At 41.8% G+C, this 15,439-nt stretch overlaps 1 protein-coding gene across 2 annotated transcripts in view; it reads right to left on the reverse strand.

Annotated features, from left to right (window-relative positions):
• PTPRU (protein tyrosine phosphatase receptor type U) overlaps positions 1-15,439 on the reverse strand; it is a 558,855-nt gene that overhangs the window by 49,795 nt on the left and 493,621 nt on the right. The window contains exons 23-26 of one of the 2 annotated variants that reach the window (XM_070764504.1): positions 10,156-10,291; positions 6,846-6,995; positions 5,207-5,383; positions 1,920-2,060 (exon numbers count right to left, since the gene is read on the reverse strand). In XM_070764504.1, coding sequence (XP_070620605.1) covers positions 1,920-2,060; positions 5,207-5,383; positions 6,846-6,995; positions 10,156-10,291 — 604 coding nt within the window. The remainder of the gene's footprint in view (positions 1-1,919; positions 2,061-5,206; positions 5,384-6,845; positions 6,996-10,155; positions 10,292-15,439) is intronic. The other variant, XM_070764505.1, reaches the window with a different exon arrangement.

Here is a 15,439-nt window from a genome sequence, read left to right on the forward strand (position 1 = left end):
CCTCCTGTTTCTGGCAACTTGAAAACTTTGCAAGTTGACACAGACATGAGTTGATGTTCAAGGGTTCCAGCATGGCACAGGCAAGCATAAACATTCTATGGACTCAGATTTGGGGGATCTATAGATTATTCACCTACATACTGGAAGACATCAGGTTGGAGAAGGTTGCATGATGCCACCTAATGTCACTTAAAAGCATGCACACATTTCTGGCAACAGTCCTTCTACCCATTGATTGAATGGTCTCTCAGAATGGTCTTCTCTGGTCATTTAGTTGCCAGCTTCCAGCTCAGTCTGCTGTGCAAGCCCAATCATCTGTGATTTATTCAGCAAGCCATAATGATCAGAGAAGCAGGTCACCAGGGCCTCTTCAGCTGACTTACAATGGCAACTACCCTTTAGCTGTGTGCCTACAAAGCCATCTCAACAGTAGCCAATGGCTGACTGTGCATTGCCCACTTCCCTCTTTTCTTTGAAAACAATAAATCTAGAGTGACTGGCTGTGACTGTTCTTTGCCATTGAATGCACAACTTCCATTGGCTGGAGGGCAGCAGCAGCATCTGCTCAGCATGTGGATGGCCATATTCCAAAAATTGCTCAAGCCAGACTCCATTCCCAGCTATTTAGGTTGTAAAGAAAAAATGGTCTTAAGCCTATGCTGCTTCAAGCCTTCTGCCTACAAAAGACCCAAAAACAAGAGGTAGGGGGTGGAGTGGAAGCAAAAATGGCAAGCAATTTTTTTACAATTACTTTGAGGGGCTCTTGGGTCACAGAAGAGGGGATGACAGATGGCAGGTTTTGCACCCTAAAACAGCAAGGAAAGGTAAACTGATATAAAGATGGCTGGAGAGTCCAGGACTTACTATCTTCACATGCTTAACTTAGAGAACATTCTTATTTTATATTCCAATCCTACTATACATTTGGCTATTTCATCCCATCCTTTTTTCTTTTGGCTCAGGGCAAAGAACTCAAAGTTCCTGCTCACCCAGCATATTTATTTTCTGCATTTTCTCCAGGAACTCAAAGTACTGTATGTAAGTTTTTTCTCAGTACTTTTCCCACAGGAATAACTCTGTGGGTTAGGTTTATTCATTTATTTATTTAGCATATGGCCATGTTACATTAGCCAAGAGACAACAAAGCTAATGCAGAGTAGTAGTTTGGCTGCCTAAGACTGCTAGCCCTCTTTGGTTTATGCTTATACGCTTACCAAGGTTTGCCACGGGGGGCGTGCTAGTTCCGCACCAGGAAAAAAAGATGAGCAGCTATCCTGCAGCATCGACTAGGACCCTCTCTCTTCATCAAAGTCGCCTCACAAAACACGACGTTGCAAGTAAGAAGGTCCGGCACCAGCAGGATTCTAACCATCCACGTGAATCACTGGTAGGTCTTCTCACCGAAGTGATACCTATTTATCTACTCACATATAACGTTTGAACTGCTAGGTGGGCAGAAGCTGAGGCAAATGTGGGATGGGCTGAATTAAGAGTGAGTGATCCAAATTACCAGCAAGGTTTTATGCCTGAAGGGGGACCTTGTTGGCAGGCTGTGAAACCCACACCCCTCCTGTTGACTCTGGTAACCTAGAACACAATCTGTAAAAGAAACATTTGTGGAACGTAGTTTCAGTTAGTACAATTGGCAACTCCACTGGCTCTCTCCCCTCCTGTTTCTGGCAACTTGAAAACTTTGCAAGTTGACACAGACATGAGTTGATGTTCAAGGGTTCCAGCATGGCACAGGCAAGCATAAACATTCTATGGACTCAGATTTGGGGGATCTATAGATTATTCACCTACATACTACCACAAACTATGTCCCCCTGTTCCCAGGGCAACACTTTATAGATCTGGAACAAAACTATTAGAGCAACAGAGATGGTTATATGACAAGTGGATCTCTCTCATTCACTTACCCAGGCAGAATTGGACTGGTTGAGCTGGTTTAGCATAATGATGGAGGTGCATCCATAGTCATATACCAACCTCCAGAAATCTGTTGTGGTGTTTTGTAGGGGATGCAAGGTTACAATGAAAGCAGCACTCTTGGTGTAGCTCTAGAGGAGAACAGAAGAGATTGGTAAAAGCAGGAAGGAAAGGACAACTGAAAAAATTCTTCAGTGAGTATTGCAGGGTTTCTCAGCCTCTGTTACTTTAGGACAGGGGTACACAAAGTTGGCTTTTCAATGACTTGTGGACTTCAACTCCCAGAATTCCTGAGCCAATCATGTTAGCTCAGGAATTCTGGGAGTTGAAGTCCACATGTCATAGAAGAGCCAACTTTGCCTACCCCTCCTTTAAGATGTGTGGACTTCAATTCTTAGAATTCTGGATGAAGTAGATTTTTACACATACTACCAGTAGCAATACAGAAGTTATCAATCCTTTAATACCACATTCCTAGAGAGGGAGAAGCACATTATCTGCTCTTGGTTCTCTCTTTTTTTAGAATTTTAGGCTGGCATTAAGGTGAATCTTAGGCCATTACATTCTTATATTAAGTCTTCTCACCAATCATAATTGCAATGTAGTTGGTTAAAAGCACTGAACAAAAGGAGCTTTTAGATGACGAAGGACGAAGCAAACTTTTAGATTTGGATTTTTAACCTTGGCAAGACTTGAGGACTATAATTCCCAGAATTCCTCGGCCAGTTGAAGTCTAGACATCTTAAAGTCAATAGAGTTTGTTGAGAAACCCTGATGATAGTGTAACTTTATCTTGGAATAAAACTTAAGAACATGTATATCATTTAGATCAGAGTTATCCAACATTAACAACTTGTGGATTTTGACTGCAAGAATTACCCAACCAGCCATGAAGATGGCCACAGGAGAAGAAGTAGGCTATTTCCCAGACTTCTGGGAAGTATCCACAATACTGTACATTTTGGAAAACGAACATCTCTGTGGGCTGGCAAGTACAGTCCTAAAATTGGGCTGGCCCTAATAAAATAGTTAATCCAGGAAAATAATTAAAGCTGATTTGATCAAATCAAAATTAAATGCAGCTTATATGACTTCTTCACAAATTTAATAATTGCTTACTTTAGTGGCATTAAAAATAGTGTTTCCTCAACAGTTTGTACAGATAGTCAAGCCACTTATTCCTAGAGCCAGATTCATAATAATGCTCCATTAAAGAACCTATGAATGGAAGAGTTGCCCTCTGCTCAAATGCTTTTTGAAAATACCCCTTTTAAAAGAACAAGGGTAGAAGAAATAAGATTCTAAGGTCGACTCTGAAGGACGGCCTTCCTTCACTGACTCAGCCTAAGTCAAATCCCGATCGAATCATTTCATGCTATGATGGTGAAAGAAAAGACCTAGAAGTAAAAACCATACAGAAGAAACTTTTCACCCTTGACAATTCATTTTCCTTTGGGGCGTTGCATGGTGGCAGGCTTTCAAAGTGATTGTTGCCCCTCTTCCTAATGAGCTGCCATTTCCTTGGCTAATTGAAAGAGGTGATTGATCATATTAGGCAATGTAGCTTTCTTTGGCCCTCCTCTTAGCTAGCGTACTGTTTGTTTGCATGACACACTGGCATAAAATAACACAACTCAATCATATTTTCTAGACAGAAGAATGCCATCAAAATGAGCGCAATCTACTGGAGTTTCCGTGGAGGCGATGATGTAATCAGAACTTTCGAACTCAAGAGGAAGCCAAAGGACAACACAGAAACAGCTTTCTAAATGCTGGACAGCGTCATTGACACTTGTCTGTATGAGACAATGTTCTGAATTAAGGTAAAGTTGCTTCCAATTAGTGATGGGCGAACCGAACGCGCACAATTCGGCTCCGTACCGAATTTTGTGGTGTTCGGTATGTCGAACACGAACACGAAATTTTTTGAAACTTCGGGCAAAGTTCGGGGTCGTGTTCGGCGTTCGGAGCTTTGACGTCACCAGCAGGTTGCTAAGGACGCCAAGGTGATCACTTCCTGGATCACTCCCTTTGCTTGCAGCGCCACTGCAGCCTCCTTTTTTGTAAAAATAGCAATGTTTATTTTTACATGAAGACCTCCCTTTAAAGGAGCTGGGGAATCCCTCCCACGAAGAAATTCTGTGGGCGGAGCCTTGACGTCACCGGCAGGTTGCTAAGGACACCAAGGTGATCACTTACTGGATTCCATGGAACCTGCCGGTATACGTGACATCAAAGATCCGCCCCCGGAATCTCTTGGTGGGATTCCCCGTTCGAGTTTGGGTTCGGTTCGGGTTCGGCCGAATTTTGCCTAAAGTTCGTCCAAACTTGCCGAATCCAAACACCGTTGGGTTCACCCATCACTACTTCCAACGTCCCTTTTCATGCCACGTTATAAGTGTCAGCAGCTCCAAAACAGCAGATGCTGGAACTGTAATTTTGCAATATCCAGAGCAGGGGCGTCCAACCTTGGTGGCTTTAGGATTTGTGGACTTCAACTCCCAGAATTCCTCAGACAGCATGGGTGGCTGGGGCATTCTGGGAGTTAAGGTCCATGAGTTTTAAAGTTCCCTAGGCTGGATACCATTGAACTTACAGCAGTGTTTCTCAAGCTTGGAAACTGTATGGTGTGTGGAGCTGTGTGTATTGAGATATGTGAGGATAAAAGAGACACAATTTGCCCAATATATTAAATTAAAGTGAAGTACAAGGACTGGTTTCTATCATACAGCATCAAGGCTCAGAGACATACAGAATTAACCAGGAAACCGACTACAAGACATTGATTGGATCTAAGTGCTAAATATCAAATTATCATCCGTCCATACAGAAGACACAACTATTAATTTGATAGACTATCAAATTCTATCAACTAATGAGGTTCAGAGAGGTACTGATCAATAGTCAATTTCATTTCAATTTAAAAAAAAAACCAAATTATCTAGCTAGGTGGCAGCATTTAATCAACTGTAGCTAAACTGAGAAAATGTGAACTTGAGGAGATGAGCCTAAATTGACTAACAAGGACAACTAGATTATAGTTGACTTTTTTTCTCCTGATGGAAGTTTTTATAGTAATTTTCTAAAACCTTATTTAAGGCTTTGAGCTTTTTATAGGTTTGTTCCTAAAGCTTGCCTCCCAAACCTTTTTTAACTTCTTGGGATTTTGTTTTCCTAGCATCACTTTTGGAACCTTTACTTAACAGCTTAACATTGGTGTAGGAAATGTAGATGGGGTTGGCCAATGATTTTCCCACCATCCGAGAGATGAACTTACATCAGTTAAGGCCGCGTTGATGTAGTTGTTGCTGTCTCCATCCATGGAGATCAAAAAAGGGAGGCACCGGTCTGGAGGCAGCACATCCATGCTCCGATTTTTTTCGCGATTGCGTGGTAGAAGGGCAATACTGCACTCCTCCACGTCCAGGTGGGGTGTTACAGAATTCAGAGTCTGCTGAACACGAAGAAACCAGATTAGGCAGCATTTTATAATCTTGTTGGCAGATGAGATTTATCACCACTGCTATCCACTTAAGACTAAGATCAGGGGTGGCTGCTGGGGGTCTGCAGGAGTTCGGGGGAACCTCTAGCTGAGATTCTGTGCAGTTCAGAGAAGCCCCCCAATCCCACTCCTGGCTTACTCCGCCCATCCCTCCCCTCCCAGGAGCCCCATGTAGCACCTTTTCGATGCAGGTAAATGTAGGGCATGCACGGAGCCTCGGAGAAGGCAAAAAATGGGCCTACCAGAAATTTCCGGCCTCCAGAAAGCCTCTGGAGCCAGGGGAGGCCATTTTCCCCTTCCCAGAGGCTCGAGGAAAGACTCGAGGAGTCTGGGAAGGGCAAAACATCTCCTCTCATGGTGTAGGAGGTCAACTGCCCACCCAGCAACTGGGCAGAGAACCACTTGCTAAAATTTTGGAAGCCCACTCTTGACTAAGATTAAGGTTCTGCCAAGAAACTGGGAGGTTGTGAGTTCCACTTTAGGCATAAAACCCTAAATTGGCCCAAAGCTGGATGGCTTTGGACCAAATATCAGGAGAGTGTAAGCTCTAGTCCAGCCTTTCAGGCATGAAAGCAGTTGGATGACTTTGGGCCAATCACTAGGAGACTGTGAGTTCTAGTCCCACCTTAATTATGAAAGACAGCTGGGGACTTGGGCTAGTTACTCTCAGTCTACAGAGAGGGGCGGCACACAAACCTAATAAATAATAATAATAATAATAATAATAATAATAATAATAATAATAATAATAATAATTGTACAGGGTTGTTGTGCAGAAAATAAGAGGAGAAAGACATGTTGGATACGTTTGCCACTTTGAGTCACTTGCAAAAATAATAAAAGCATGATACAAATGAATTAATAAAATGTTTGTTGCCTCAAGTCACTTAAAAAGTAATGAAATAGGATGAAAATCAAATAAATACACTTGATTTTAAAAGAAGAAAAGGATTCAAATTCCTATGTGCTCCAGGAAAAGCTGTACTTCAAACCACAAAGATGCATCTTCTTGGATCACACGCATGGCTTGAAAACATGGCAGCACTGAAAATCCGCCATTGATGTCAGCACTACTGAGTTGTTTACCTCAGCTGAGGCGCGGCGATCTGCTCTGCCAAGCAAATCAGCTGAACTAAACAAAAAAAAAGGGGGGGGATATAGGACAGGGAACAGTGGGGGTTTGGAGCAGGACCAACCAGAGGTGGTATTTGCCGGTTCTCCAAACTGCTCAAAATGGCCGCTATGGGTTTGCCCAAACTGGATGAATACCACCTCTGGTTGCGGACATATCTGTCTCTCACTGCTATTTCCCTGTAGCTCTTCTCTCCTGTGATTTGTAATTATGCTAATGAGAACACAGGAGCGTGGTCAAGAGCCCAGGTTTCAAGCCAACCTCCATTTTTCAACTACTCACCTGAAATTCCTCCCGCAACTGAGACGAATTGCTCTGTGGATCTATCCTAACCATCTCTTTGTATGTAGGTCTGAACTCACTGATGGGAATGCTGGTTTCTCCACAGAGGCAGGCTTCCAATATGGCATCATGGATGAAGACATATTGTTCCTTTAGTAGGAATGAAGGAATTGAAGGTTTGTTAAGAGCATCGAAACTGCATCATTTGCAGGTCACTTCTCAATGAAATGATCAAAATGGTGCAAAGCAGACTTGAAATCCACAGTTGGAACTGGGTTGAACAATTCTGAAACCAACTGTGATTGCAACATGTTTCCTTCCCAAAAGTTCATTTGGGACCATCTCAGAAGATCTCCAAGACTTCTTTTAATCCTATGATTCTATGAATAGTATAAGAACAAGCAAACCAGACCTATAAGTCATACTTCGCCCAATGGATCCTCTTAATCCTTAAAATGACCTTTGGGAGGGAGTGTCTGTGTTTCAAAGTTGGACCTAGCCCATTTTAAATAATATGCTTATTTGGGAACAACGTATCACATGAACCCGACACTTGTGTTTGATTAAGCTGGACTCTACTTCATCTCCTTCTGAGATATGCCTGGTTAGGATAGGGAGGCATTAATAGCTGTGACAGAGCAGATTTTGCTAAGGATAAATGATCCAAAGTATATCCAATTGAAATTGCAAAATGGCCCTCATCAGAACTTATAAAGTCCTTTGTCCAACTCTGTGTTTCTTAACCTTGACAACTTTAAGATGTTTGGACTTTCACTTCTAGAATTCCCCAGCCTGGGAAATTCTCGAGCTGGAAGTCCACATGTCTTAAAATTGCTAAAGCTGAGAAACATGGGCTTAACTTGCTGTGGTGCTAACATGCAAAACTATTAAACGTATCGTGCAAGATTTCCCACAATGTGTGTTCTCTGGTTCCCTAGAAGATCAGCCCAAAGCAACATCGAAGCCGATCATCAGGATAGCTGAATTGGCACCAAGCACTGTTCCTGGTAAGCTGCGTGCGTGCACGCGCGCTCCAAAATACCCCCACACAGCCTTTTCCTCGGGCATGCACTCCCCATCCCCCTGCCAGCCCGCGGGGGGGAGAGTGGGGAGGCGCGGGAAGTAGAAGGGAGCCACGGCCGCCCCTGCCTCTCCATGGTGCCTCCGGCCCCCTTGCGCTCCTGGCCTCTCGGCCCTGCCCCCCGCCCACCCGATCCGCCCCCTCTCCTCCTCCGCCGCCTCCTGCCTTGGGCAAGACTTCTCTCGCGGCGGCTGCGGCTTCTCGGGACAAAAGCGCTCCCAGCCAGGGGCCTGCGAGAGGGGCAGGGCAGGCTTTCCCAAAACGGACGGAGAAAGCCGTCTCTCGCAGCCCCCTTGCTGGGAGTGCTTTCGCTGCGAGAGAGGGCTTTCTCCGTCCGTTTCGGGAATGCCCACCCCGCCTCTCTCGCAGCCCCTTCGCTGGGAGCGCTTTCGTCCCAGACTTCCAGCAAGGGGGCTGCAGTAGAGGAAGGGCAGGCGTTCCTGAAGTGCTCGGAGAAAGCGCTCTCGCAGACCCCTCGCTGACAGAGAGAGAGGGGGAGAGAGAAAGGGGGGGAGAGATAGCAAGAGAGAGAAGAGAAAGAAAGAAAGAGAGATAGAAAGAGAGAGAGAGAGAGAGAAAGAAAGAAAGAAAGAAAGAAAGAAAGCAATAGAAAGAGAGAAAGAAAACAAGAGACGGAGAGAGAAAGTGAGAAAAAGAGAGAGAGAGCAAGAGGGGGAGAGAGAAAGAGAGAGAAATGATATGGTAAAAAGCACCCAAATAATAAGAGAGAGAAAAACCCAGCCGTTTATTTATGTGTGTGTGTGTGTGAACTCTTGAACCATTTCCAATAGCTCACCTGTTATTGGAAATGGTTCAAGAGTTCACACACACACACACACACACAAGGGGGGAGGAGACAGGGATGGAAAAAGAGAAGATAGTAATAATAGTAATAGATTTTGGTTTTGTTTTATTACTAATTTCTTTTAATAAAAAAGGGAATCTTTTTCTTATTTATTTATTTATTTATTTATTCATTCATTCATTCATTCATTCATTTATTTATTTATACTTCTATGCTGCCCAGTCCCAAAGGGACTGTCGCTCAGACACTATACTTTTCCGCCAACACCAAAAAAAAATTAGAGGGAACATTGGCACCAAGTCATGAGGTCACTGTAGAAGATTTGTATATAATTACTTGGATTGTGTGTATATGCTTAATTCTGTCATGTTGTCATCATACACTAAATAAATATTAATAATAAGTGTTTGTTTGTTTGTTTGTTTGTTTATCAATAAATAATAAAATAATAACAACTGGTATTGCTATGCAGTAAAAATGCAAAGCTACCTGGACTAAAATAGGAGCCAACAAAGATCTTGAAAGGATAGAATTTTATTTCATTATTCGGCTGTAATGCTCTTGTACCAAAATTCTGCACAATAAAACTGTTCCTGAAATAATATGGAATCCAACTGTTCTGATTGTGCCACAAAGAATACATTCAGTGATGGGCTGCCAAAAATTTTACTGCCACACTGTGGCTTATTTTGTGGGTGTGGCTTGATAATCATGTGACCCGGTAAGAGTGGCTTGCTGACCATGGGACCAGATGGGAGTGCTTGACAATCATGTGATCGGGGGTAGCTTAGAGGTCACATGACTGGGTAGGAGTGGCTTACCAACCAAGATAAGTTTTAAAATAAGTGTTTGGACTTGTTTTCAGTTGATTAATTCACATTATTTGAACAGCCACAAAAAGGACAAATGATAGACAGCATTATTTGTTGAGGAGCACAGTAACATTTTTAAGGTTTTGTACTGACCCCACAAAGATCAGTATGATAACAGATTAGGCAAGTAGCTCAATTTTCTTTCATTGCTATAAACATTCAGTTCTAGATGTAGATTAAAATGATTAAAGTGTTTATGGGTAAAAACATATGAATTATTTCCTATTTTAAAAGTAATTAAGGATCATACTAAGGTACTAGAGAAGGAAGGACAATAAAAAAAACTATTAAGTATTCAATAAATAATGCATAAACATACTACCCCAACTGAATCCCCCACCTCCCCTGGGGGCAGCAGCCCATTACTGATACCAACCACAAAGGAGGCTTTCGAATTTGACCCAAAAGTGCTTTATCCAGAAGGCAACTAGACTTTCTTTTTTGAGTTGCCTTTTGGAAAAAAACACTTTTGTGATAACCATGACCTGGATGACTGACAATCTCCACAGATTTTCTACCTTAGCTGGAACAATGCACTTCCGAAAAACTCACTTCAGTCTGAATCATGTTTATTCTCCGTGAACACAGAGTCTTCACACAATTGTAAATGTCTACAACTCCTTCACACTCAGCCATATCCAGCATCACATCCAGGACAATGTAGCAACCTGTCCGACCAGTGCCAGCGCTGCAGAGGTTTGAGGAAGCGTGAGAAAAGAAGACATTGTCAGAACTGGGTATTAAAAAGTTTCTATACTTGCTTCTGAGTTCAATTCCTTTGAATTCATACATTTCTGATGCCCTTTTCCAGATATCCAGGTTTTAACCTTTGGAAACTTAATACTGTCCTAGAATATATTTCAGATTCATTAGAAGGTTTATGCACCAGAGTTAGATTTAAAGCTAGGACAATATAGAAAATATTATAGTCCACTAAGGACAGTATGGTAAAGCAGGTATGTCCAACCTTGGCAATGTGAAGACTTGTGGACCTCAACTGACCAGGGATTTCTGGGAGTTAAAGTCCACAGATCTTAAAGATTGCCCCTGTGCTAGAGAATTTCCAATCAAGGGTGGAGTGAATATAATATAAATATAAATACTTTATTGTCATTGTCAATACAACGGATTGTCATTGACAACGAAAGTCACAAGACACCCAGAGACCAGTCCCACCACACATAACAATCAGAAATAAAATAATAAAATGAAATGAAATGCCCCACCCACCACAAATTCTCCACCCTGATCCACCCAAACATCTGCACAACAGACCAAGTAACTATATCCAACAGTTCACTGATGGTGACCCTTTAGTGTGAGTGAAGAATTTAGGGCCTTCTTTACTGATAAGCTATGCCAACATTTATGTCAGAATGTCCAGCCATGAGTTCAACAGCAGGGCAAATCATGTATCATAAAGCCTATAAACTTAATTAAATTTAACTAAATAAATGATATCAACTCTGCCTCCTTTTTTTAGTAGTAATTAGGTCCCACAGAGTTGGCCTTCTCAGGATCCTGTCAACTAAACAATGCCGTTTGGCGGGACCCAGGAGAAGAGCCTTCTCTGTGGCGGCCCCGACCCTCTGTAACCAGCTCCTCACAGAGATTAGAACTGCCCCCGCCCTCCTCTCCTTTCCTAAACTCCTTCAAAACCACCTATGCCGTCAGGCTTGGAGGAATTGAAACATCTCCCCCGGGCCTATACAGTTTATGTATGGTATGTTTGTGTGTATGTTTGCTTTTAATAATGGGGTTTTTAATGTTTCTCTTAAATTATTAGATTTGCTATATATTGTTTATTATTGCTGTCAGCCGCCCTGAGTCTACGGAGAGGGGCGGCATACAAATCTAATAAGTAAGTAAGTAAGTAAGTAAGTAAGTAAGTAAGTAAGTAAGTAAGTAAGTAAGTAAGTAAGTAAGTAAGTAAATAAAGAAAGAAAGAAAGAAAGAAACATGCAGTGTTGCAATGCTCAAGTGAAAAAGAGGGAATTTGCATCCCCTTTTGTGATAGAACAAATACTACATCCGTGGCCCTTTGTTGTTCTCTGTGTGTACATCCCTCTCCACATTGCATATACTTCCTGGAGCAAATTCAGAAAACTCTCTATCCAGTTGTTTTGCTCGGAGACTTATTGTGAAATTTCATCATTGATTAGTAGGAGTATGAAGGTTCCAGCTCTAGGTTTTCCTGTTACGAAAGACAAGGGCTGAAGACAGCTGCCTGCAGAGAAGGGGGCTGGCACCCCTTATGTGGGCCCTGATACTATTCTCCCATTGCCCCTCCAGACAAGGAGCTCTGCAGCCGTAGAAATATCCTCAAGGCACAGAAATGCCCTGATCCTTGATTCTACAGTATGTGGTGATCCCGACCAATACTTTTTTCTCCATACACAGCAAACAGAAGTTTTCTCACTACATGAACAGCCCCAGGCCAAAACAGATCTTTGGTATTTACGTATGGAACAAATCACATCTGTTAGAGGTTTTTTTTTTAAAAAAAGAATCCGCTGCAATGCTACTTAAAACACCATTGCCCTGTCTTAAAGAAAACTTGCCTGCAGCATATGGTGGCCCTGGTTTCTATGGTTAGATGCCCCTTACCCCTCAAAGTCATTAGCAAAAAGTCCAACTGCAGCAGAATGAAGCCCCTTCTCCCCTCTCCTGGAACTTTCCAGGGTTGCTTTAAAACCCTCCAATATACTAATTTCTGGGGCTGATGAATCACTTGCTGTGATTCTGGGTGATTGCATGCTGAGGAAACTAATTATTCTCGTTGTCCCTGATGAATGAATACTGATGAAGCAATTGGAGGCCAAAATAAAAAAGTGTCTGTGTTTCATAGCGGGAGGAAATCCCCCTGCTTTCATTCATCACTTCAGTTCTTGTTATCTGGCCCAGAAAGCACCATGCAGCCAAACTGCACCGAATGCCTCCGAAACTCAGAGGGACATTTGGAAAGAAGAGATTCCACGTTGTCCATACAGTTTTGCTGTGCAAGCAAGTTTTGAAAAGCAAAGGGGATAGTGTCCCCCTGCCCTCTCTTGCCCCCAGCATTATGGGCCAAGTTAAGATGTATACACTGATTGGTGGTCAATTATAAGATTTTTTTTTTTAAAAAAAAAGACAGGTAAAAAGAGCCACTTTGGTCCCACTGTAATTAAGGTACCAGGCCAGAAACCAGGAAACAGTGAGTTTTAGCTTGGCCTTAGCCTAGAAAGCCAGCTGGGTGATTTTGGGCCAGTCTCCAACCCCCACTTTCTCTTTTTCAGTCCAACTCATCTAACAGGGTTGCTGTTGTAGGGAAAATGGGAGAAGGAAGATGTGGTGGATATGTTTGTTGTCTTTAGTTATTTGTAAAAATAATGAAGGTGGGAAAGAAGGAAGGAAGGAAGGAAGGAAGGAAGGAAAGAAAGAAAGAAAGAAAGAAAGAAAGAAAGAAAGAAAGGAGGGAGGGAGGGAGAGAAGGGAGGGAGGGAAGTGGGAGGGAAGGAGAGGAGGGAAGGGAGGAAGAGAGAGAGGGAGGGAGGGAGGGAGGAAGGGAGGAAGGGATCACCCAGTTTCATTTCTGCAGTCAGAAATGAAATATTTCTGTAATAATAATAATAATAATAATAATAATAATAATAATAATAATTTAAAAGCACAAGGGAAATGTCTTCCTGTTCCGCCCATATCTGAACACAAAACCATCTATCAAGGTGAGCCAACAGCTGAGATTGTTCTAAAATGCAACTTGGTTCTCGTTTGGGTTTTTTCCTTTGAAAACATTTCACTTCCCATCCAAGAGAAGCTTTTTGGATGAGAAGCAAAATGCTTTCAAAGAAAAAATAAGCACCAAGAAAATCCAATTGCCTTTTGGAAAAGCAGCTTTGGATGATTGTCCTGGATGATTGAGGACCTCCATAAACAGTTGAGATTGTTTATACAATAAAGGAAATACATATCCACTAATTCACCATATTCTGGGTTGCACGTCGGGGTATTCAATCCATGGATGAAGAGTGTAAATAAATAACTTAGTAAATAAGTAAGTTAGTAAGACCACACCTAGAACACTACATCCCAAAAAGATGTTGGGGCTCTAGACAGAGTGCAGAGAAGAGCAACCAATATGATTAGGGGACTGGAGGCTAAAACATATGATGAACAGTTGCAGCAACTGGGCCTGGCTAGTCCAGTTAAGAGAAGAACCAAGGGAGACATGATAGCACTGTTCCAATATTTGAGGGGCTGACACAGAGACGAGGGGGTCAAGCTATTTTCCAAGGCACCTGAAGGCCAGACAAAGAATAATGCATGAAAACTGATCAAGGAGAGATTCAACCTTGAAATAAGGAGAACTTTTCTGACAATGAGAACAATCAATCAATGGACCAGTTTGGCTTCAGAAGTTGTGGGAGTATCATCACTGGAAGCTTTCAAGAAGAGACTGGACAGCCATCTGTCAGAAATGGTGTAAGGTCTACTTGGGTGAGGGATTAGACTAGATGACCTACAAGATCCCTTCCAATTTTGTTAAATCTGTACCTGTATCTATGAGATGGTGGTGGTATAAAAAAAGTCTCAAAGATATGGCTCTGGTTTCCATATTTGGGTCCCCATGCATACATTCTTAGTTGCAGGTTTTCACGTATTCAATTCCACCCTTTGGGGTGGAGTTTAAAACAAAACTAATCTCATGTTAAAATATTACCCTGCCTTTCCCACCCCACTAGTTCTTTATTCTCATTTGATTTGGATGTGCTTGTTCTTTGACATTTAATTCAAGGGAGAAGCACATTTCCGAGAATCTACTGCAGATGTAACTGGTTTTTTTTTTAAAAAACAAGTTTTTATTTTCTATTCTACCATCAACAAAATATGGCACAAACCGGAAAGCGGAATACACAAAAGCTACACATAAATAAATTCCTGTGTATTTTAGGAAGATGGAGAAAGACATTTGTCATCTCAGTGTTTATAAAAAAGATATTTGCACAGATGGAGGGAACTGGGAATACTGTACTTTGCTGTTGCAACTTAAAAAACTGGGGATCAAATGTAAATAAAACAATGTTGAATTAATAGATTGTTGCTTGAATTTTGAATTAATGGATTGTTACTTGTGTCTTAATTTTTTAAAAACCCAATCCTATTTTCTACACTTTTAAGAACTACTGATTCAAGTAAACCTGTTGTTTAATTTTGCAATATTACAAAACTGCAAGGGATTAATTGCGCCATATTGCAGTATATGTTATGGGGGGAAAAGACCATAACATTATAGTCCTCAACTTACAACAGTTCATTTAGTGACCATTTGAAATTACAATGGCACTGAAAAATGTGACTTAGGACCATTTTTTGCAGTTTTAAACTTTGCAGCACCCCCATGGTCACATGATCAAAATTCAGATGATTGGCAACTGACTCATATTTATGTTGATTGCAGTGTCCCGGAGTCACATGATCCCCTTTTGCGACCTTCGACCTTCTTTGCAACGATCAATGAGAAAGCCAGATTCACTTAAGAACCACATCACTAACTTAATAACTTCAGTTATTTACGTAACAGCTATGGCAAGAAATGTTGTAAAATGGAGCAAAACTCACTTAACAAATGGCTCACTTAACAACAGAAATTTTAGGCTCAATTTTGGTTTTAAGTCAAAGATTGCCTGTACTGTTTTGCTCTCCTTACCCCACTTCCTCAAACCCCCCCCCCCAATTTTATTAAAATTCATAAGTAAATGGACAATGCTATTGCAGATTTTCCAGATAGATTAAAACATCTCTAACACAGTTTAGAAAGATGTGGTTAATAGATTACAATTCTGTGTGGAGAGGGAGT

The sequence above is a fragment of the Erythrolamprus reginae genome, chromosome 11 (assembly GCF_031021105.1).
Source record: "Erythrolamprus reginae isolate rEryReg1 chromosome 11, rEryReg1.hap1, whole genome shotgun sequence".
Classification (NCBI taxonomy): Eukaryota; Metazoa; Chordata; class Lepidosauria; order Squamata; family Dipsadidae; genus Erythrolamprus; species Erythrolamprus reginae.